We start from the raw sequence: 22,005 nt of genomic DNA, 5'->3' as shown, positions 1-22,005 counted from the left end.
GGCCGCACACAATGGCCTGGCTCTGCACGCGGCGCAATCTGCAGCGTGGCCCCCGCGCAGCCGCACTCACATCTGGGCAACGAGGGCCGGTGGTCGACCGGCACCCATATCTTCTGCACCCGGCTCTGTGTCAGCTCCAAGGGCATCTTCGCAGCTGCACTCGGCTGCCCGCCACCCCGGGAGGAGATTCCGACGTGGGGAGAAGAGCGGCCGCCGACCCCGGGAACAAAGGAAAGTAGGGGTGCGTGCGCCGGCGCGCGGTCGGGCGCTCGCTGTGCTGCTTTGGGAAACGTGCTTTGTGCTAAGTCCTGGACGCTAGCCTGTAGGGGGATCGGCGGGCTCTGCGAGGGGCGCAGAACTGTAGCTGCCAGCACGGCCGGCTTGTCTGCTCTGGAAAGCCCGGGGATGCTCGGGCGCAGTGACAGCCGCGATCCCGCCGCACAGCACGCCCGCTCGCCTGCTCTCCAGCTTTACCAGGATGCCACACGCAGCGCCCGGCCTTTTAAAGTATCCGGGCCGGCAGCACAGCTCACGTCAGCTCTGGGCGGGCCGCATTCTTTGCGTCCCAGCCCCCTTTCACGTGGGAAGAGGATAAGCGAGCCAGGAGGCGTCTTTCTGGCGCCCCCTGCGGGCGGGCATCAGTGCTATCTAGTCCCAGGTCCTACGACAACGAGGAGCCCTGGCTTGCTCTTTACCCTTGTTAGACCTTTCTCTGGTTACCCCTTAAGAAGACCTGAATAATTCTAAATAATTTCTGGTCCCTAACCTGAATTGTGCCGAGAGAAGCAACGTTTTGCGCTGTCTAGTGCGATGTCAACCCTGCAGCCCAGCCTCTGAGCTTTCTCCGTGTAGTAAATAAAATTGGACTCCATTCCCACCTGCCATCCATTACCAGATTATAAACTCCTGAATAACTATTAAGAGGTTACACCTTGGTAATGCAAACTCAAAGTTTATGTAGTTTTCCCTGCACACACTACAGCCTTCCCTCGCCACATTTTGATATGTTCGTGCCATGCTTTATTGGTTCTCACGGTTTGCATCGGCTCGTGATAAATGACAGCCGTGTAGTCAGATCTGAGGCTGTTCGGTGAAGGTCTAGGGAACTCTGGATGGGGACCACCGCCCTAGCAGGGGCACGACATGAATGACTTTAGCAAGCGAAGTGTCGGCATAGAAGCGTAGCCCTGCCTTGCGGACCGGTGCACACTTTGCGCAGAGGCTGGGCTGTGATTGGAGGGAAGGAGACGGCGCTCGCTGAAACCCACAGTGCAGTGGAAAAGTCTGCGCAGAGGCTGCCACACGTCGCTCACGTCCTGCATGCTCGTCTGGGAGGGCGCCTGCTCCCTGGCGGCGGGCACAGCTGCTCCCGCCCCACTCTCCAGCCCCGCCCGGGCCTCCACCCTCTCCAGCATCCGGGTCCGCCCGGAGGGGCCCTGAGCGCCCAGTCACCTACCTGGCCCCTGTCCCCGGGGCCTCCGGGTTCCGACCCCGACTCCCTCACCCCATCCTGGCGCACCGCCCTCCCCCGAGCCCCAGCTCCCCACATAACTTTGCTGACTGTCTGATTTCCGCGCTCGGCAGCTGTTCAGAAACCCGATGCATTGCATTTGTACTTGTTTTTCTGCAGTGGGAGCAAATGCCAGAGGTGACACCCTAGAATTCCCAAGTGAGAAGAGATCCCCACTCCACTCCCAAAATAAAAGTGGGCTGACCCAAAGGGGAAAACAAGTCAGCGTGTGCCAGCGCCACAAGGAAGCATTCCAAGCATTAGGATCTGCAGGAGTCAGGGAGGGAGTCAGACTGCCCCAGGCAGCACCCTGCACCTGTTGGCCTGCTGCTTGCCCACTAAGATTTTGCACACCTATAGGCCAGGTAAGCAGACCAGGTGGCATTCTTTCCCCCTCCAAGATTTTGAACACAATATTGGTTTCAGCTCAGGGGAGTCAAGGGTGGGGATCTGTGCCAGAGGAGGTACATCTTTAATCTCTTGACCTAGATAACAGCATCTGACCAGGGTTGGCAATCGGGCAACTAGACAGTTGACATCCCCAGAGGTCCCAGTGCAGACAGGGCACTTTCCCTGCCTGTGTGTCAATAAAGCTGTGGACCTCCAGAACAAAGATTGGTTCTTGCCCAGTCACCACCTCCAGCACCAGATATGCAGCAAGCAAACAGAAGTCAATTTAATCCCCCTGCTGCTTAGGATAGGTAAATGCAATCTGAGAGTGCATGAGGGACAAGGACAAATTCACACTTGAGGGAGTTTTTAATGGCCAGCTTGAAATGCTCCTAGCCTTTACAGGCCTGAATAAATGACAGCCCTAGTGGGAGATAAAACTACTTCACTACAAAACTGCTTAGAAGTAGCCCAACTGTAACTATATTCCAAGTACTTGCTGTTCTGAGTTTGCTGTTGTAGAGAGGGTCCTAACTCTTTTACCTAGTTCTGCTAATGGCCCCCTATCTTCTCAAACATGACCCTTCAGAGCTCCACCAACTCCCAAGTCCCCAAACTGGAAAGATACTATGAATGCAGCCTGTCAGAAAAGGGTGCCAAGATTGTAACCATTTCTCTAGTACATATTTTTACAGCCAGAACAACTCCAAGGGCTTGGGCAGACAGGATTTCTTTTTGATTCTGAGTCACAGCCCTCCACCTTATTTAAGCCATGAGGTCTTCAGGTCCACCTAGTCAAGGAGTGCTTCATGTGAAGGAGTAAAAGGAGGTTTGGCGGTTAGAGAGGTCAGGGAATCAGGTCAAATATTAAGGAAGAAAGCCAGTCAGGAACAGTGTTTGGGGAGTAGGTGTCTTCTACTTGACACAGACAACAGACAGGGAGACTCACTATAGATCCACCCTAACCCAGGTTGCTGAGAGGAATCCTAAAGCAGGGGAAGATCCGACAGTGATTTGACAGTGATTCGGATGATATCACCCAGAACAATTAAGCTGTTTGGAAGCAAAGAGCAGAGAAAGACCGTCATTGTGTAGACAAGACATTAGCAGGGCAATTACTTAAAACGCTACCAAGTGCTTGGTGGGGTGCTTGCAGAGCAGAATTCACTGAGCTACGTCCTCTTAGAGAAAGGACATGGAAGTAGTTTCCCTCTGTGACCTTTACTCCTAGTTTGCTCTGCTGGCCAGTGTCATCTAACCCTTACCAGCACTCCCAGCCATGACTATCACGACAGCAGTAAGTGACATCATTTGCATGATCCTGCACCAACTAGTTAGATTTAAACATTTAAACCATGCCAGTGCCTACCTCCTCCCCAGGGAGAGAAAGAGAGAGGTAACAAGCTGTGGCAGGCTGTGAGCAATCAGAAGTTGCTAATTAGACACAAAGTGTCATTATTCTCTCCTCTAAAATATCCCATGGAGGAGAGAGTAAATTTGAGACACCACATAAACAGCAAAACCAAACCCTTCTATCACCATCCATCCAAAGAGGGGGAGGGGTTTTTTTTAAAATAAAATATTTGAAATTCATATGAATGGGAATAGAGACTCGAGACCACCCATACAATGTCACACAGGCAATTCAAAAACCAATTCATGAGGGGCTGGAGATGTGGCTCAAGTGGTTGCACGCTCACCTAGCATGTGTAAGGCACTGGGTTTGATTCTCAGCACCACATAAAAACAAAATAAAGATATTGTGTCCACCTAAAACTAAAAAATAAATATTTAAAAAAAACAATTCATGAGCTCCTAGGAACTTTATTCATATTTGCCAAAACATGGAAGCAATCAAGATATCCCTTGTTAGATGAGTGAACAAACTGTGGTACATCCAAACAATGGAGTATGACTCAGTGCTAAGAAGAAATAAGCCATCAAGCCACTAAAAGACCTGAGGAAGCCTTAAATGCATATCACTAAACGAAAAAAAGCCAATCTGAAAAAGCTACTGAGTGTAAGATTCCAACTATAGTTGCTGGAGTGGAGAGGGGCAGAGATGGTTATTGATCTTGCAGCGAACCTAAAATGGCTCTAAAAGTCACAACTATTTTTAAAAGGAAAAGAATTCATTCTTTTTCTACACAAGTCATTACTTTTTTCTCCAATCGAGTAGACTTCACTATCTCATTATTGAGATGTAAAGAGGGTCCACTGTGGCCTTAGCCTTGCTCTGGATGAATCAACTCAAATTGTGTGAACCACATCCTACCAAACCCAAGTTTCCATTACCTTCTGCCTAGTGCATGTTACTCCACCTGGTATGGGATTTTCCTTTTTTTAAGGACACTCCTGAGCTTGGGATCATGCTCTTAAAGCTGCCTGTTAGTGTTTCATATCCAGCATCACCCTACCCTGCTGCTTCAAGAAGGTATTAGGGTCTGGACAAGGCTCCTTACCCAACATCAAGACATAAGAGTATTTTTGTTAAAAAGTATTATATTTTGAGTTCAAAATAGTCATGCTTTTTTAAAATCAGATGTCCTATGATCTAGTTAGCAGTGTAATACCAACATCACTTAACTGGTTTTCATATTTTAATATAGTTACATAATATGTCAACATTGGAGGAAGCTGGGTGAAAGGTTCATGGGACTCTGTAATTCTTTGCAACTTATTTTAAGTCTATATTGTTTTAAAACAAAAATGTAGCTTTTAAAAAAATATTTAAAGCAGTGATATCTCAGTTTGCTCAAATTCTGGGTCGGGGGGCATCTAGATTGTGTAGATTTGGGCATTGAGGGGGAAAGACTTGGCAGAAAGATGGTCAAGAACTCCATGGTGATCTGCATGTGTTGACAACACCATTGTTTCTTGCAAATGACACATACATGTACACATGGAATTTGCATGAATCCTGCACCTGTGGAAAAAGAGAATAAAGCTTTGGCTATGTTTTAATGAGGGCGGATTCTATTTCTCAACTTTGCATAGATCTTTAGGAAAATATCAGTGGGTTTGTGTCCTGTCCCCAGTGGACAAGCTTAAGACAGAAAGAAATAGTCAAAGAATTCTGTAGAGGATTCTGAGAAGTTTATGCTAAGCCTCTTTCCCTGGGGTGAAAAGTGTCTCAAAAATGGTTAACTAATGCAGTAGCTAGCAGTTACTAGACACTCACAAGCTGTAGCTGTGTCTCAGAACCTGCAAGGAAGAAATGGCAGAAGGAATCTCAGTTATCACGTTGGTCCAGCCAAAAGAAAGTGATCAGAGAGACTTCATCCTGGTATTAAACCGAGCTTCACAGGGACTGTTACCAAGAAAGAGTTCCTATGCCCAAGAGCTCATAGCTGAAGAACAAAGGGAGAAATGTCCTTGGATCAGGCTGAGAACTCAGAGAGGGATAGGTAAGAATGCAGGTGAAAGGAAAGTCCATATAGGATGTTAAGTTCACTTAACTGGAGGCAGATCGCCTGGGAATTTTACATGCATCTCATTGTTCTTCAGTTTTTCCTCATTGAGTCTGAAGGCACCTGGAACCCAAAGTCAAGATCTCTCTTTTCTGCATGCAAAAAGTATTCATTCACTAAGCACCAGCTGGACCAGGGCGATCAAGTCAAGCAAGTTATGTGCCTTCTCTGAATTAAGAATTCACTTTTGAATGTCAGTGTCTCCTCAACACACACAGGCACACACACACATACCCACATGCCCCTACCTTTCCTCCTTGAGTTGAAACTGAGACTCAGAAATATTAAATAAATATCCTGTAGTCACATAGCCGATAAGCTGAGGAATAAAAAACAAAATCTTCAGCTAGTTTGGTATTCTTTTGTATTTGTCCCAATTCAATCACTTTGCAACTAGAATGCTCTATTCTCCTTCCCAATGACAAGGCTAATAACAAAAGTTTTAGATGACGGTCTGATATGTATGGATATGAGGTGTCTTCGCAAAGCTCATGCATGAAACAGTGTTGCAAAGGTTTAGAGAAATGATTGGGTTATGAGAGCCTTAACCCAATCAGTGAATTAATCCCCTGATGGGATTAACTGGGTAGTGGCTGAAGGTGGGTAGGGTGTGGCTGGAAGAGGTGGGTCACAGTCTCTCTGCTGTCTGATCTCTTGTGAACCACTTCCCTCTACCACAGTCTTCTGCCATGATGTTCTGCTTTATCTCAAGTTCTGAGAATGGAGCTGGCTGTCTATGGACTGAAACCTGGGAAACTGTGAGCTCCCAAATAAACTTTTCTCTAAAATTGTTCTTGTCAGGTCTTTTAGTCACGGCAGCAAAAAAGCTGATTAAAATAATCTCTGAGTTATCTAGTATTCACTTACAATGTACAAATAAGAATCATCTTAAGAAACTATATATGACACAATGAATCCCACTAATAGGTATAATTATAAGACACCAATAAAAAAAGAAGCAATCACAGAGATTAATAATTTAAATTTTCCAAATGATGTTTCAATGTAAAGTGTTCTCACATGAAAGCATGACCCAGCCTCTCAGAGAGACTCATGCACCTGTATGCTTTAGCAGTCACACCTAGAGAGCGTAGTGTAGACGCGGTGTAGAAATAGCACATGCTTTGCAAGTACGCTAAGATCAATTAAATAAGAAATGACAGTTTTATAAAAATAATTGGCATTAATGTTAATAACGAATCACCATTAAAACAGAAAAAAAAAATATGGAGGCAGCCTTGGTCTTCCTGTATATAGCAATCACCACTTAACCACAGAGGATATGCTCCAAGACCCCCAGTGGATGTGTGAAACTTCAGATACTGCCAGACTGTATATAGACTGTATTTTCTCTATACATACACACCTATGAGAAGGTCTAATTTACAATTTGGGCACAGTAAGAGATTAACAATAATAACTAATACTAAAAAAGAACAATTTTTAAAACATACTATAGTGAAAGTATCTAATACTTATGAATTATTTATTTCTGGAATTTTTCCTTTACAATTTTCAGGTAACTAAAACTGAGGAAATTGAAGACATGAATCAGGGGGGGCTATTACATTTCTCAGAGGGTTTAAGATGCCCTAATTTGCTGGGTGCAGTGGTGCACCCCTGTAATCCCAGCAACTTGGGAGGCTGAGGCAAGAGGATCACAAGTTCAAGACCAGCCTCAGCAACTTAGCAAACTTAAGCAACTTTGTGGGACCCTGATTCAAAATTTAAAAAGGATTCAGTGATAGACTGTCCCTGGGTTCAATTGCCAGTACCAAGGAAGGAAGGAAGGAAGGAAGGAAGGAGAGAAGGAAGGAAGAGCTTGGGATGTGGCTCAGTGGTAGAGATCCGCTGGGTTCAATCTCCAGGACCAAAAAAGAAAAAGAAGAGATCAAAAGAGGAAAACACACATACACACACACACACACACACACACACATATACTCCTTTCCTCTTGCCATGTGACATTTTGCGCTGTCTCACCAGGTGCAGCCCCTTGACCTTAGACAAGAACCATGAGCCAAATGAACCTCTCTTCTTATAAAGCTACCAAGCTTCAGCTATTTCATCAGAGTAACAGAAAACAGCTTAATTCTTATATCATTCTCATTTGAGTTTGATTTGGAACTCAGTTTCCCTGAGCTGAACTATATCTGTGTGTACTGTCAAAATCCAACTTCTAAATAGGAAAACCTGAGGGCCAGATGCTGGACCAAAATGACCTCAGACAGATATGGCCAGCTACCCAGGGAGGCATTACTGAGGGTCCAACCAGCTCTCTGTCGACACTTAATCTTGATTTTCCATAGAAGGATGTCTTAGAAGACGATTGGCTTTGTTTCTTGACAGAAAAGTTTTTCAGCAGCAATATTCTGTCGACCCAGAGATAATACCAAGAGAAATTGAAGAAAAATTGAGAAATGTGGTAAGACCATATAAACTGATAGGACACTCAGGGCAAAGACCTGTTCTAGGGTAGAGTAAGCCATGGCCACAATTAATTGCTAGACCACACTCTGATGTCTCCTGTCTGAAGTCTCCCAAATCATGGATGGAAAATAAGCAGAGTAGAAAACCACCTTTTCCATAAGAAAAGTGTTCTAAGACCTTCCCCAGGTGAAAAGTTTTCTAAGGCATCAGTAGATAAATTGTATATGGGTCGGTGGAAGGGGGCCCAGTTGACGTTTCCTGGCATCACTGTTTTGATAGTTTAGGCTGTTAGTTCACTGGTAAGACAAACTATCTCTCAGCCATCAGTCATGGTGGATACAGAGGGCAGACAGATGCTTAAGACTGGATGTAGCCAACCGGACAACCATAATGCCCAAGAGGCCCCCCACCCGCCAGAACTTCAGCTCCACTAGTAGACAGCACTACTGGATAGAAAGACGTTGATCTTCCTCAAATCTCCCTGCTTCATTCTCCCTCTGCTGCTGGATACAGAATATACCTATGGCCAGGCACAGTGGTGATGGCCTGTAATCCTAGTGTCTCTGGAGGCTGAGGCAGGAGGATCACAAGTTCAAAGCCAGCCCCAGCAATTTAGCAAGGCCCTAAGCAATGTAGTGAGACCCAATCTCTAAATTGGAAAAAAAAAAAAAAAGGCTGAGGAGGATATACAGCTCAATGGTTAAGCACCTCTCAGTTCAATCCCTAATACAAAAAAAAAAAATTTGAAAAACAAAATATACCTATGCCCCTTCCAATAGCAGATGCTCATCCTCAAGTGTCTGTAAGCAGCATTGCATTCCCATTAAACCTAGGTTCTGCATGTTAAGGAGCACACCTTGACTTTAGGATGGTGGAAAGACTTCTCTCACAGCAGATGGCAAAGAGACTGCTATTCACTAAAGAGTGAATTTGCTTTATGATGTTGAAAGAGTTGGGATCTAGGGAGAGATCAATGTTGAATAACACCATTAGACCTACAGGAAATGCCAAAATGAGCCAGGGACCCAAAATTACTATAACAAAAAGCAATTCTAGGGACTGTGGCTGTGATTGTGGCTCAGTGGTAGAGTGCTTTCCTGGCATACACGAGGCCCTAGATTCACACCTCAGCAACATACACACACACACACACACACACACACACACACGCAGTTCTGGTAGGGTAGAGCATGGTCAAGCAAGCCTGTAATCCTAGATATTTGGGAGGCTGAGACAGAGGATCATAAGTTCAAGGTCAGCCTGGGCAACTTAGAACATGTCTCAAAATAAATTTTTAAAAAGGGAGGTGGCTGGTGATATAGCCCAGTGGTAGAGCACTTGCCTAGCATGTGCCAAGACCTTGGGTTAAATTTTCAGTGCCAGATGAAAAAAAAGCAATTCTAGGTTATACAATCAACCACTACGATCTGAGTTTATTGCAGCTCCCAGCTTTGTCCAGAAGGAATGGGAGGACAGGGAAGAAACTGTGGTGTGGGGTTGGGGATATGGCCCAGGAGTCTGGAACCCAGACCCTGGCCCTGACCTGTCTGGACCTGGTCTGGACCTTTGTTCTCCTATCTGCTGATGAGGCGTCCAGATGGTCTTTAAGCATCTCCTCCACTCCTCAGATGGCAAAGATCAATGACTCCCATTGTTTTCCATGAAATAAAATAAAAACTAGTATTTGTAAACTGTCCATGTCCACCCCAGGTGGAGTGAATTTCTTCCACTCTTGAATGCTCTGCAATTTGGTTTCCACTTCTTGGCTTCCTCGGCAGATCAATGACATCTCCCCAACACTCAGGTGTTTGCATGCTTACTCGCACGCGCGCGCACACACGCACGCACACACCCCACATGAGGCTGACAGGAAGAGTCCAAGTCAAGTCAACTGAGATTGCTAAACCGGGGAGAAGAGAAACTGGAATCAGACCGTCCCTTCTGCTGAGTGCGGAAAAGTGTGCCCTGATGACGTACATTGAAACCACATTGAGAAAGCAGGGGACAGGCGCGGGTGTAGCAAGAGCTGACTGCGCTGGTGGCTGCCGACATATGCAGTGGAGCAACTTGGGGCTGGCAGAGAAGAGTTGGCTTTCCCTGATCTGCGCCCCTGTCCTCCTTCTTTCTCCCAGTGGAAAACATCCTAAAAATAGAGCCGAATCGAGCCCAAAAAAAGAGCAGGTTTTGGAAAGTAACACTGACTTAACTGTTGGATGACTTCAACCAGCTGAGCTCTGTCCACAAACAGCGTTCAAACCACAGAAAGGGACCATCTGTGATGGCACTGGGTAGAAGGACCCTGTGCAGTTCTGGGTGACTCCTTTTAGGGGAATATCAACACACTCCTCCTGAGAAAGGCAACCAGCTAAAAAGACACCATCCTGTGAAGAATAGCTGAACAACCAGGACATGAGATAAAGAACAAGACTGTTCTTTAAAATGACGGCTGCTTATACATACATGGGCAGATAGTCGTCTTGCATTATGTTGCCCCATAAGCAGAAATCAGACGCTGGTTGAAAGGTACAAGGACATGTTGTGTTAGGCAGCTTTCTGTTACAGTGCCAAGATCAGTGGGCCCAGTTGCTCTTGTGCAGGTGGCAAGGCAGGACATCATGGCATCAGTGTGTGGTGGAGGAAGCTATTTAGCTCATGGCTGCTAGGAAGTAAAAGAAAGAAAAGCCTGGATCCCAGTATCCCTTCAAGGGCATGCCCCCCCCACACCTAACTTCCTCCCACGAGGCTCCACCTCCTCCCAGATTCTATGACCTTCCAAGAGCACCACAGGCTGGGGACCAAGCCTTCAGTACATGGGATTTGGGGGAACACCCCAGATCCAAACCCTAGCAGAGGCCTTCCTGTACAATGGGTAACAGGCCAAAGAGATAGTGAGCACCTGCCACAGCCGGATGCTGGTCTATCAAAACTCTCTAGAAGGTGCCCACACAGCTGGAATCAAACTAGTTGGCCTCTACAGAGCCCTGCAAATGAAGGATCCTGTGATTTTGGTAGCAGGATGCTGAACCCCCATCCCAGCTCTACCTCTCACCTACTCTGTGACTTTCTCAAGACACTTGCCTGCACTTCAGATTCAGAACATCTCAGGGCTCTCCTTGGAGTTAAAGTCTTTGAGCCTGTAACTGCAATGTTGTGGAAATCAGGTATAAAACTGCTGATCTGGCATTTAGCCGTACATTTACCATCTCTGGTAGCAGGAAGGGTCCAGAAGACACTGAGTAAACATTCCTTTGACAAGCCCCTCAGAATGCAATGGCTCTTTGAGCCATCCCTGCTGGAAGGACTCCAAAGTGTCACATGGGGTTCACATTCCAACTAGAAACAGTTCTATTTTATTTTCTAATTTTTAATCAATGAATGTTTGGATTTCTTCTCCAGCAGTACTGAGGACTGAACCCAAGTGAGCTCTCTACTGACCTATATCTCCAAGCCTCATTTTTAAAATTTAGAGGCAGGGTCTTGCTAAATTACCGAGGCTGGGCTCAGCCTCCCAAGTCACTAGGGTTACAGGCATACCCCACCATGCCTAATAATGAATGTATTTTTATAAATGTTTCTTTAAGCCTTTTCCCTATAGCTGTCTTTGGTCTTTGGCCATTTAGAGTTTGCAATTGATTTAATATGAGTTATTTAGTATTTTGTGTGTACCTATAATTGGTCACTGTTTAAAGGCACAGGAAAAACTGATGCTAAAATACAAGTTAATGAGACGATGAGGAAGATGTGTCAAAAAATGACAAGAGCCTACTTCCCACCAGCCAAATCTGATACAATGAAATAATGATAGTAAGAAATTATAACCCACAAATAAGAATTCCACGAATTCATTCAAATGTAAATAAAACTAATGAAGAAGGGAAAGCTTCTTTATCAGATCACCAAAAAAAAAAAAATGAAGAAGGAAGTCTGGGCTTTGTAAGCCACCGTTTGGTAATCACCATAGGAATTATTGTTTCACACAAGAATCATAAAGTGGGTTGGAGTTTGATTTTTAAAAATCCCAGAATACTTGCATAGTCTCAAAGTGGTCTCCTCGCAAAACACTATAAGTAAGTAATCATAAAGGGGAAAATAGCAACCCCAGAGCAGAGAAGCATGCTAGATTCCATCCTTGAGTAAGTGATCAATTAACCTAACCAACCTAAGAAGGGAACATCATGCCTTCTTGCATGCCTGTCAAACACACAGGCCCTGAATCTAATCATAAAGAAGTTACAGGCAGCCAGGCGTGGCGGCATATGCCTGTAATCCCAGCGGCTCGGGAGGCTGAGGCAGGAGGATTGAGTTCAAAGCTAGCCTCAGCAACAGTGAGGTGCTAAGCAACTCAGTGAGACCGTGTCTCTAAATAAAATACAAAATAGAACTGGGGATATGGCTCAGTGGTCAAGTGTCCCTGAGTTCAATAACCAGTACCTCCCTCCCCCAAAAAAGAAGTTACAGGCAGATACAAATTGATATTCTAAGGAACAAGTGGCCTGAATCCTAAGAGATATTTGCACACATATGTTCATGGCAGCATTATTCACAATAGCAAAGAGGTGGAAACAACCACATGTCCACTGAGAGACAAATGCACAGGTAAAATATAGTACGCACAGACAATGGAATACTATTCACCTTTGAAAAGGATGGAAATTTGGCACATGCTACAACATCAATGAACCTGCAAGGCATTATATTAAGTGAAATTAGCCAGTCACAAAATGGACTCTATGATCTCTACGTATATGAGATAGTTAGATTAGTCAGATTCATAGAGAAAGAAAGAGTGGTGTTTGCCAGGGTGGGAAGAGGAAATGAGGAATTGTTTAATGGGAAAAGTTTTAGTTTTGCAAGAAGGAAAATTCTGGAGGTCTGTTGCACAATAATGTGAAGATACTTAGCCCAACTGAACTGCACACTTAAAAATGGTCAAGACGGTACATTTTGTGCTACAAGTTTTTGCCACACTTTAATTTTTTAATAGTTTTTTTAAAAAAAAAAATGTATTGTATATACTCTTCAAAAATATCAAGGCCGTGAGAGGCAGGAAAGAGGAAAGGCTGTTCTAGGTGAAGGAAACAGACGTGGCACAACAACTCGCCCAAACTTGGGAGCCTGGATAAAATCCTGAGTCAGTCAAAATGCGGTTCTCTTTCTATAAATAAGGAACATTAGCGGGAAATTGGTGAGACGGAAAAGTCTGCTTATTGAATAATATTACAGTATCAATACAGCTTTTCTGATTTTGATCATAGTACTGTCCTTGTTTTTATTTAAAGCAGAGGAAATCATGTCTGCACTCAGCTCTCAAACAGTTCCAAAGAGCAATTGTATTTCTCTCTGTACACACCCCCCACACATCTTCTCTACCTCTTTCTCTGAGATAAGACAGAGATATTTAGGTGGGTGGGTGGGTGGGTGGATGGATAGATAGATAGATGATAGAAAAAGAGGAAAGGAGATAATGAAGAAGCTAATGCAGTCAAATGTCAACATTTGCAGAATCTGGGTGAAGGCTATCCAGGAACCTTTTGCACTATTTTTGTAATTTTTTATTAAGCCTGAAATTATTACAAAATGCAAAGTCAAAACTCAAGAATGTTAAAGTTCATGCAGAGCATCAAAGCTTAATAATTCTGCACATTCACCTCAAAAGTCTCTTCCTCAAATTTGGAAAGTGCATACATTTAGTCAAAATTCTTATGGGTTTTGAATAAACAAGGAGTTGAGGTAACTCTGATCATTCAATAACCCATGTTGAAAAATAAGGACAAGTACACTTAATTTGATTTTCCATTTGCTGGAAAGATCTTCCATACAGCTGGGCACAGGGACACATGCCTGTAATCCCCACAGCTAGGGAGGCTGAGGCAGGAGGATAGAGAGAGTTCAAAGTCAGCCTCAGCAACTTAGTGAGGCCCTAAGCAACTTAGCAAGACCCTGTGTCAAAATAAAAAATAAAAAGGGCTGGGGATATGGCTCAGTGGTTAGCCACCCCTGGGTGTAATCCCTGGTACCAAACAAAAACAAAAACCTGCCACATGTGAAACCAGTCATTTGTAGTGTAGACAAGCATCCTAGGACATCTCATCTTTACTACATGTTACATAGCAGAATATAAACTACATATTCCATGCAACACTACTTAAATACCAAGATACTGCTGGAGGTGAGGGAGACAGAAGGGCCCTGACCTTTTCACTTTGAAGATGACTTTTCAGAAATCCACATAACATTTCCACATTTCTGTCCCTGACCAGATTTAGCCAGGGAGTCACCTCTTGCTGGGAAATGAAGGCAAATGTGGCCTCTGAGCCGGGCCAACTGCCCAGGATGCTACTATTTAAGAAAGATGGCAGAATGAGTTTTAGGTTATGCTAGCTGTCACTGCTATAATGTCCTTTTTCCACAGCACAATTTTTTTTTTTGAGAGAGAGAGAGAGAGAGAGAATTTTTTAATATTTATTTTTTAGTTTTCAGTGGGACAACATCTTTATTTTATTTTTATGTGGTGCTGAGGATCGAACCCAGCAACCCGTGCATGCCAGACAAGCACACTACCGCTTGAGCCACATCCCCAGCCCCTACACAGCACAATTTTAACAAACACTCTTCTTTTTCTTTTATTTTTTTCTTTTTGCAATGCTGGGGATTGAACCCAGGGACATTCTACCACTCAGCTACATCCCCAACCCTTTTTGTTTTATTTTGAGACAGGGTCTCCCTAATTTGCCCAGCCTGGCCTAGAACTTGAGATCCTCCCGCCTCGTCCTCCAGAGTTACTGGGATTGCAGGTCTGCACCACCATGCTCAGCTACAATACCTTTCTTGAATTTACCTGTCAAAACATTATCTTTCCTTACACAACTAAAGTAAATCGAACCTCATCTGTCATTATAAACTCTGAAGGTGAAGCAGCATGTTAGCAGGCCCTGCATCCACCCCACACTACGTGGCAGGTGACTTCTCATCCTATCTGCAGGGATGAGTGGTGATGGGGCTTGTCTGGATGTGGTCATGTGATCAGCTCGGTGCATTTAAGACACTCTACTCTTGTTATTTACCGTCAACATAAATACATTTTTCATATCATGGATTTATCCATGGGGATTTTACAATTAGAATATTAACAATATAGTCAAAAACAAGACAGTTCAACTTGAAATCAATTCCCTATCAGCTATCACCAAAAATGGCACCACCAAATAACTTTTTATTTTGGCCCATTGTATCTCTGAAAGCCAGAGGAGTCCCCAGCACTTCAACCAGACCTGCCCTAGAAAACCTGGCCCAGGCTCCAGCTCTTCCAAACCAGTCAAGCCTTACATCACCAGGTGGGAGGAGAGAAATCCTGATCTAATACAACCAGGTGACAGTCTGAACCCAACAGTGACTCAGCTGAGCCTCAGGATGGACCACTTGGACCAGCAACAGCAGACTGGGAGACCAGAGGGGAACAAATTGGAGACCCAGGTCTCCCCCTCGCCCCCTTGATGCCAGTTCTCCTTATCCTTGTTAAAACATGTTTTTCAGACAAGGATCTAATCCTCACTCTCTGTTAAAGATCAATGAGTTGACTGATAAACAACTTGGAGGTTTATCCATGAACAGAGCTGGAAGGCATAGCCATGTGTCTCGAGGTCACTGGGAAGCCCTCTGGCTATACTCTCTGGTCACCTGGGTACTTCTTCCAAAAGAATCCTCCTGGAAAACAAGAACTTGGCCCTCTGGCTGTTTAAGTCAGGGTTTTGTGTCTGGACTTGGATAAATCGAGCTCCAGCCTGATTTGCTGAAAGCTTTGAGGGAAGCCAGGTGTGGTGGCACGTGCCTGTAATCCCAACAATTATGGAGGTTGAGACAGGAGGATCTAAAGTTCAAGGCCAGCCTCAGCAACTTAGTGAAGCCCTAAGCAATTTAGTGAGATCCTGTCTCAAAATTAAAAAAAAAAAAAAAGAAGAAAAAAAAGAAAGAAAGAAAGAAAGAAAAGGGCTTTTAGTTCAGAGATAAAGTGCCCCAGGGTTCAATTCCTGGTACCCCCCCCAAAAAAAATCTTGGGGGAGAAAAAGAGTGAACACGCAAAGCTGACTACTGAAGCTGAACATGACAGAGAGCAATGATTTCCAACACCAGATAGAGGCACATAAAAATCATCTGGGGAGCTCAGTGTGGGGGCACACACCTGTACTCCCAGCTACCGGGGAGGCTGAGGCAGAACAGCAAGTTTGAGGCCAAACTGGGCAACTTAGTGAGACCTAACTCAAAATAAAAATTGTTTTAAAAGGACAGGGGAGGGATATAGCTCAGCAGTTAGTAGAGGGCTTGCCTCACATGCACAAGGCCCATGGGTTCAATCCCCAGTACTACCCAAAAAAAAAAAAAAGACTGGAGATGTAGCTCAATGGTAGAGCACTTGCCTAGCATGCCTGGGACCTTGGATTCCACCCCCAGTACCGGGACAGGGGGTGATTTTGCAGAAAGCTCTGTCCTTGTCCCTGATGCCAATTCAATAACAAGGACACTTTTTTGAGAAAAAGGAAAAAGGCAGTGTATTGCTTTGCTAGCAAAGGAGAAACACTGGGGACTCCTATCGCAAAGGCTGTAAATTCTGCCCATCAGCAGGAACAGGGTGAGCGTTTTAAAGAGGTGATTCAGAGAAAATGAGATTAGGGAAGAGAGATCAGGGAGAAGAAGATCAGAGAAAAGTTTAGGAAAAAGAAGATCAGGGAGGAGGAGGTCAAGGAGAAGAAGGCTGGGGAAAAGAAAAAAAAAACATGTAAGTTTCAAAGCAACCAGGGATACAGTCAAAGCATCAAGTGAACTCCTTTTCCTGGAACATCTGGGGGCCTTCTAAAAATGTGTAAATGGGCTGGGGATGTGGCTCAAGCGGTAGCACGCTCGCCTGGCATGCGTGCGGCCCGGGTTCGATCCTCAGCACCACATACAAACAAAGATGTTGTGTCCGCCGAAAACTAAAAAATAAATATTAAAAAATAAAATTAAAAAAATAAAAATGTGTAAAGCCCATCATGGCCAAATAAGGTCACATCCCTGGAAAGGGGCTCAGGCTTGACAATTTTTTAAAAGCTTCTCAAGTGAATGGAAAGTCTAGCCATGTGAAGGCTGGCATATCCACCATCCCCGCCACAGCACTGTCTGGTCACCAAGCTTCAGGCTGGGCAGTGGTACCTGGCTGCAAGGATTGTATTCCTTGTTGAGGAAATAAGAGCCGGATGTGCTGGGAGTGAACAAGACCGCAGTGGTGTCTGCAGAATAGAGCGCAGAGTCTATAACAAGCAGACCCCTAAGGTTGGTGTCCATGCTGAGCCTGAGACTTTTCCACGTGGCTTCAGAGAAGCCATTGAAGCAACACAGAACGGCTTTTTTGTTTGTAGCTTTTGGAGAACTTAAACCTGGCTGACCTTCTAAAAGAAGCCTGGATACATTCTTAAGATACTCAGCTCCCAGGGAGTTTCCAGAGAAAGTTCCCTGCTGGAGACTCAATGGAAGTCCCCAGGAAGAAAAGCAAGTGAGGCCAGGAAAGACTGAATCTCCTAGCGATAGGGCTGGGTGCGTGTGCATGTGTATGTATGTGAGTATGCACAGTGCTCTGGAGCCCCAGTGCCTGCCAGGCCTGCCACAGGATGAGTCTGTAGGGACTAGCAGTTCTGGCTGCTCCTGCTGTGAAGCAAGTGGGGCCCTGGGGAGTTGGGAAAAGGCATCACGGTATCTGGCAGAGGCTCTGCCCTCTGCCCCCACTGCCCCGGCCCCAGGCTTCAGACTGGATGGCAAACTTCACCCATATTAGGACATCATCCAGCTGAGTCGGTGAGGTGCAGGATGGTCCTGCTTCCCCTTCTGCTGGCTCCCCCTGCCTTACAACCAAGGGACTCTCAGTCAGAGTATGCTAGAAGCTTAGAGGAGGCCTGGCTGAGGGTGACATGATGGAATATTATATAGCCTTTTAAAAAGGCTGCATCACACAGCCAAGGCCTGTGTGTAGCCCACCAGATCAGTGCTTGCTACTCTGCCTGGTGCTTTGCACTTTGGAGCGGAACACGGAGGGAAGGCCCGTGAGATCCTGGAGAGACTCCTGCTTCCCCCTGACAGGGACGGCACCAGGACATAGAGGCTGGCACCACCCTGCCCCTCTTCCCGCCCAGTATCAGCTGCAGGATGATGTGTTCTCACTCTCAGGCTCACCCCTCACACACCTGCTGCTACCCCAGCCAGAGAAGCCAGGGGAGGAGTTAGAGGAAGAACTTCAGGAGAGAGGAAGAATCTCCCTAGGCAAGGTGTGAGGACAGGAAGCAGGAACCCGGCGCCAGCTCTTTTGTCCCGGTGTTGTTTTATTGTAGAGAAATATACATAATGTAAAATTTACCACTTTAATCATCTTTAAACATACAGTTAAGCGGCATTAAGACCACTCAAATTGTCACCCAACCATCACCACTGTCTGCTTCCAGAACATTCTTACATTCCTGGCTGAAACTGCATCCTCATTAAACAGGAAACTCCACAGCCTCCTCTCCCTCCAACCCCTGGTAATCACCGATGCTACTTTCCACGTTCAGACTCTAGGAATCTGACATCTCTTCATGTAAGTGGGGTCATATGATATTAGTATTGTTATGACTGGCTTACTTCACTCAGCATGACCTTGTCCAGGATTAACCATGTTGTAGCACGTGTCATGTCAGAACTTCCCTCTTTTAAAGGCTATAAAATATTCCATCATGTATACAGATCACCTTTTGGTTATCCCTTCATCCTTTGATGGACTCTTTTTTTTTTTTTACCTTTTCTTTCGGTATTAGAGAGCAAACTCAGGGATGGTCTACCACTGAGCTACATCTCCAGCCCTTTTTATTTTTTATTTTGAGTCAGGGTCTCGCTAAGCTGTCCAGGCTGGCCTCAAACTTACAATCCTCCTGTCTCACACTCCCAAGTAGGTGGGATTACAGGTGAGCCACCATTCCTGGTCTTTAATGGACTCTTTGAGTTTCTCCCAATTCTTTGCTGCTGTGAACAGGGCCACTATGAACACTGGTGTACAAATGTTTATTCTGGTCCTTGTTTTCACTTAAGAACATTTGTCTTTTAAAGAATGTCAGCATTGGCCTCTATATTACATCAGAGCATGTCTTAGTTTCAGGAACATGTTCCACGCTTTTGTTGTTTAGCAGAGAACTGATACACAGGGTAGAACATCCTCTGAATCACTAAAAGCAGGGCAATTGGAAAACAAAATCTAGAGCCATGCATGGTGGCACATGCCTGTAATCCCAGAGGCTGGGGAGGCTGAGGCAGGAGGATCGTGAGTTCAAAGCCAGCCTCAGCAGTGGGTGAGGCACTAAGCAACTCAGTGAGACCCTGTCTCTAAATAAAATACAAAATGGGGTTGGGGTGTGGCTCTGTGGCTAAGTGCCCCTGAGTTCAATCCCAGGTAATCCACCCCCACCCCCACCCCCCCACAAAAAAAGCAGGGGCTGGAACTGTAGCTCAGTGATAGAGCACTTGCCCAGCATGTGAAAGGCCCTGGGTTCAATCCTCAGCACCCACATAAAAATAAATAAGTAAATAATAAAGGTATAAAGCAATATAAGTGTTGGCGAGGATGTGGGGGAAAAGGCACACTCATACATTGCTGGTGGGACTGAAAATTGGTGCAACCAATCTGTAAAGCAGTATGGAGATTCCTTAGAAAACCTGAAATGGAACCACCATTTGACCCAGCTATCGCACTCCTTGGTCTATACACAAAGGACTTAAAATCAGCATACTATAGTAATGCAGCCACTTCAATGTTTATAGCAGCACAATTCACAATTGCTAAACTGTAGAAGCAACCTAGATGCCCTTCAATAGATGAATGAGTAAAGATACTGTGGATATATACACAATGGAATATTACTCAGCATTAAAAGAGAATAAAATTATGACATTTGCAGGTAAATGAATGGAGTTGGAGAATATCATGCTAAGTGAAGTTAGCCAATCTCAAAAAACCAGGAGCCAAATGTTTTCTCTGATAAGTGGATGCTAATCCATGGGTGGCGGGGGGGGGGGGTGTTATAGGCTAAGTGGAGGAACTTTGGATGGAGCAAAGGGGAGGGGAGAGGGGGCAAAGGGGCAGGAAACATGGTGGAATAAGATGGACATCATTACCCTAGGTACACGTATGATTGCATGAATGGTGTGACTCTACTTCATGCACAACCAGAAGTGAAAAATTCTGCTCCATTTGTGTACAGTGAATTCAAGAGCTTTCTACTGTCATGTATAACTGACTAGAACTAATTAATAAATAAATATTTAAAAAATAAAAGCAGAATGAAATTGTGATGTTGATAATGTGTGCTTCTGTTATGGAATTGTGGATGATGTCTTTCTTTCTTGGTATTTCCTGTCTTTTTTACAATAGGTCTTGTACTATTATTATCACCAAAAAAAAATGTTTTATTTTTTTCTCCTTTTGATCCATCCATCCAAACTAATCACAGGCATTTTTAGAAGCTGATCAGTTAGAATCTGAATATGAAGAGTCCAATCATTTCTCCTCCTCCTCTTCCTCCTCCTCCCCCCTCCTCTCCCCCTCCTCTTCACCCTCCTTTGCAGAGCTGGAGGTTGAAGGCAGCACTCTCCCACTGAGCCCCACATCCAGTGCAGAATCCAGGTATGTCCTATACTTGGCTGTCACTCAGGTGGCTCAGCGATCTCCTCACCACTTGCCAAATGACATCACACACTGGGATTAAGGGCTCCACCCTGTAGCCAGCACATTTGGCTACAGTGGGCCTGAATGAGGATTTCTTCTGCCTGCCCCCTGTCCCCCTCTACAAACACATACACTCTCTCTCTGTTCTCTGGTGCCAGCTGCTCAGACAGTAGCAGGCCTTTCTATCCCGCTCAGGTGGCCTGAGCTCTTTGGTTCACCTTTGGAAAGCAAAGCCTGAGACAGTGGGAGGTGGGCAGTAGGGGAGTTCTTTCTCTTTTCCACCTTGTCTACCACCTTCCAGGGCCTCCACACCAGTCCTCTGAAGGTCCCCAAGGATGACAATATCCCACAGTGGGAGAAAAATTCTCTGATCGATCAGTTTCCCAGGCACTTCTTGGCCAATCACCAGAGTGTTGTATTTTTTAGCCTCCTGTCCCATTTCTTCTCCTTGTAGAGGTGAGTCTTTCAGCACAGAAGGAAACAAACTGTTAATTTTTTGGTGGGGGTGGTGCTGGGGATTGAACCCAGGGCCTTGTGCATGCGAGGCAAGCACTCTACCAACTAAGCTATATCCCCACCCCAAACTGTTAATTGATGCCTAATCAGAAAGATCTAAGCAAAGAATAAAGAACTTGGACAAACAGCTCAAAAGTAGCACAGCATATATGATTTCAGGCTTTTGCCAGCTCCCCTTTCATCAGTCGCCCCTCTCCAAATGAGAACCAGACTGCCTGGGTTCAAATTCCAGCTGCATGACCTTGGAGAAATAGCTTAAGGTCTCTGTGCCCTCATTTTCCTACCTGGTAAAACAAGAGAGAGAACAGATCTTAAGAAGTGTTTGTTGTTTTTATTAATTGCTGATATATAATAATAGCTGCCTTTTATTGAATGTACCAGGCATTGTGTTCGGTAATTTAAACAGATAGTCTCTAATCTTCAGAACTACCTAGCCAGGTAGAGGTTATTGCTATTCTGGAGATAAGAAAACAATTTGAGAGAGATGAAATACCTATTCAAGGACACCCAAGTGGCAGAGAGGCACAGAGACCATAGTTGGTGAAAAACTGGGACTGAGGCCAATTCCAGAGGCAGTTAGTTTCAAAGGTAATGACCAATGCCCTCTGTCCCTGTCCCATCAACCCACTTTCCAGAAGCAGAAGACCAGGAGAGACAACTGGACACAGGAGGCGGGCACAGGCCAGACACACAGAGGGGCCCCAGAGGGCCCTTCTCCCCTCAACCTTCCCCCAGTTGCAACTGGCAAAGTGCAGGCTGCCATTGCCTTAATGACAAGTCCACCTCTTCATCACACAGAGATCAAATTCAAGGCAAAGATGCTCACCCCAGGCCCCAGGTCAAAATAACGCTCAGGCGCATTTCAGAGCCCTCTCTGGACACTGCTATGTCTGGTCCTGAGGGCAAAGAAAAAAGGGACCCTGGGAACAGGCTCTGGCCACACAGCTCCTAAGCAGCCTGGGATGCTCCTC

General features: G+C 45.2%; 1 protein-coding gene and 1 non-coding gene across 8 annotated transcripts in view; both read right to left on the bottom strand.

The window, feature by feature from the left end:
- Positions 1 to 22,005, bottom strand: part of Pfkfb3 (6-phosphofructo-2-kinase/fructose-2,6-biphosphatase 3) — a 101,756-nt gene that overhangs the window by 42,558 nt on the left and 37,193 nt on the right. For 5 of the 7 annotated variants that reach the window (XM_048812642.1, XM_048812645.1, XM_015495181.2 and 2 more), the window contains exon 1: positions 71 to 1,485. The exons of 1 other annotated variant lie outside the window; for it this stretch is intronic. In XM_048812642.1, coding sequence (XP_048668599.1) covers positions 71 to 146 — 76 coding nt within the window. In that variant the 5' untranslated portion in view covers positions 147 to 1,485. Of the gene's footprint in view, positions 1 to 70; positions 1,486 to 22,005 lie in introns of those variants that run through there. One more of the 7 variants, XM_015495180.2, reaches the window with a different exon arrangement.
- Trnaa-cgc lies at positions 21,016 to 21,097 on the bottom strand. The gene has a single exon. It is a non-coding gene; the product is annotated as a tRNA-Ala (tRNA).

Source organism: Marmota marmota, unplaced genomic scaffold (assembly GCF_001458135.2).
Source record: "Marmota marmota marmota unplaced genomic scaffold, marMar, whole genome shotgun sequence".
In the NCBI taxonomy this organism is placed as follows: domain Eukaryota; kingdom Metazoa; phylum Chordata; class Mammalia; order Rodentia; family Sciuridae; genus Marmota; species Marmota marmota.
The sequence above is the reverse complement of the archived record's forward strand: the minus strand, read 5'-3'. Positions and strand labels throughout refer to the sequence as shown.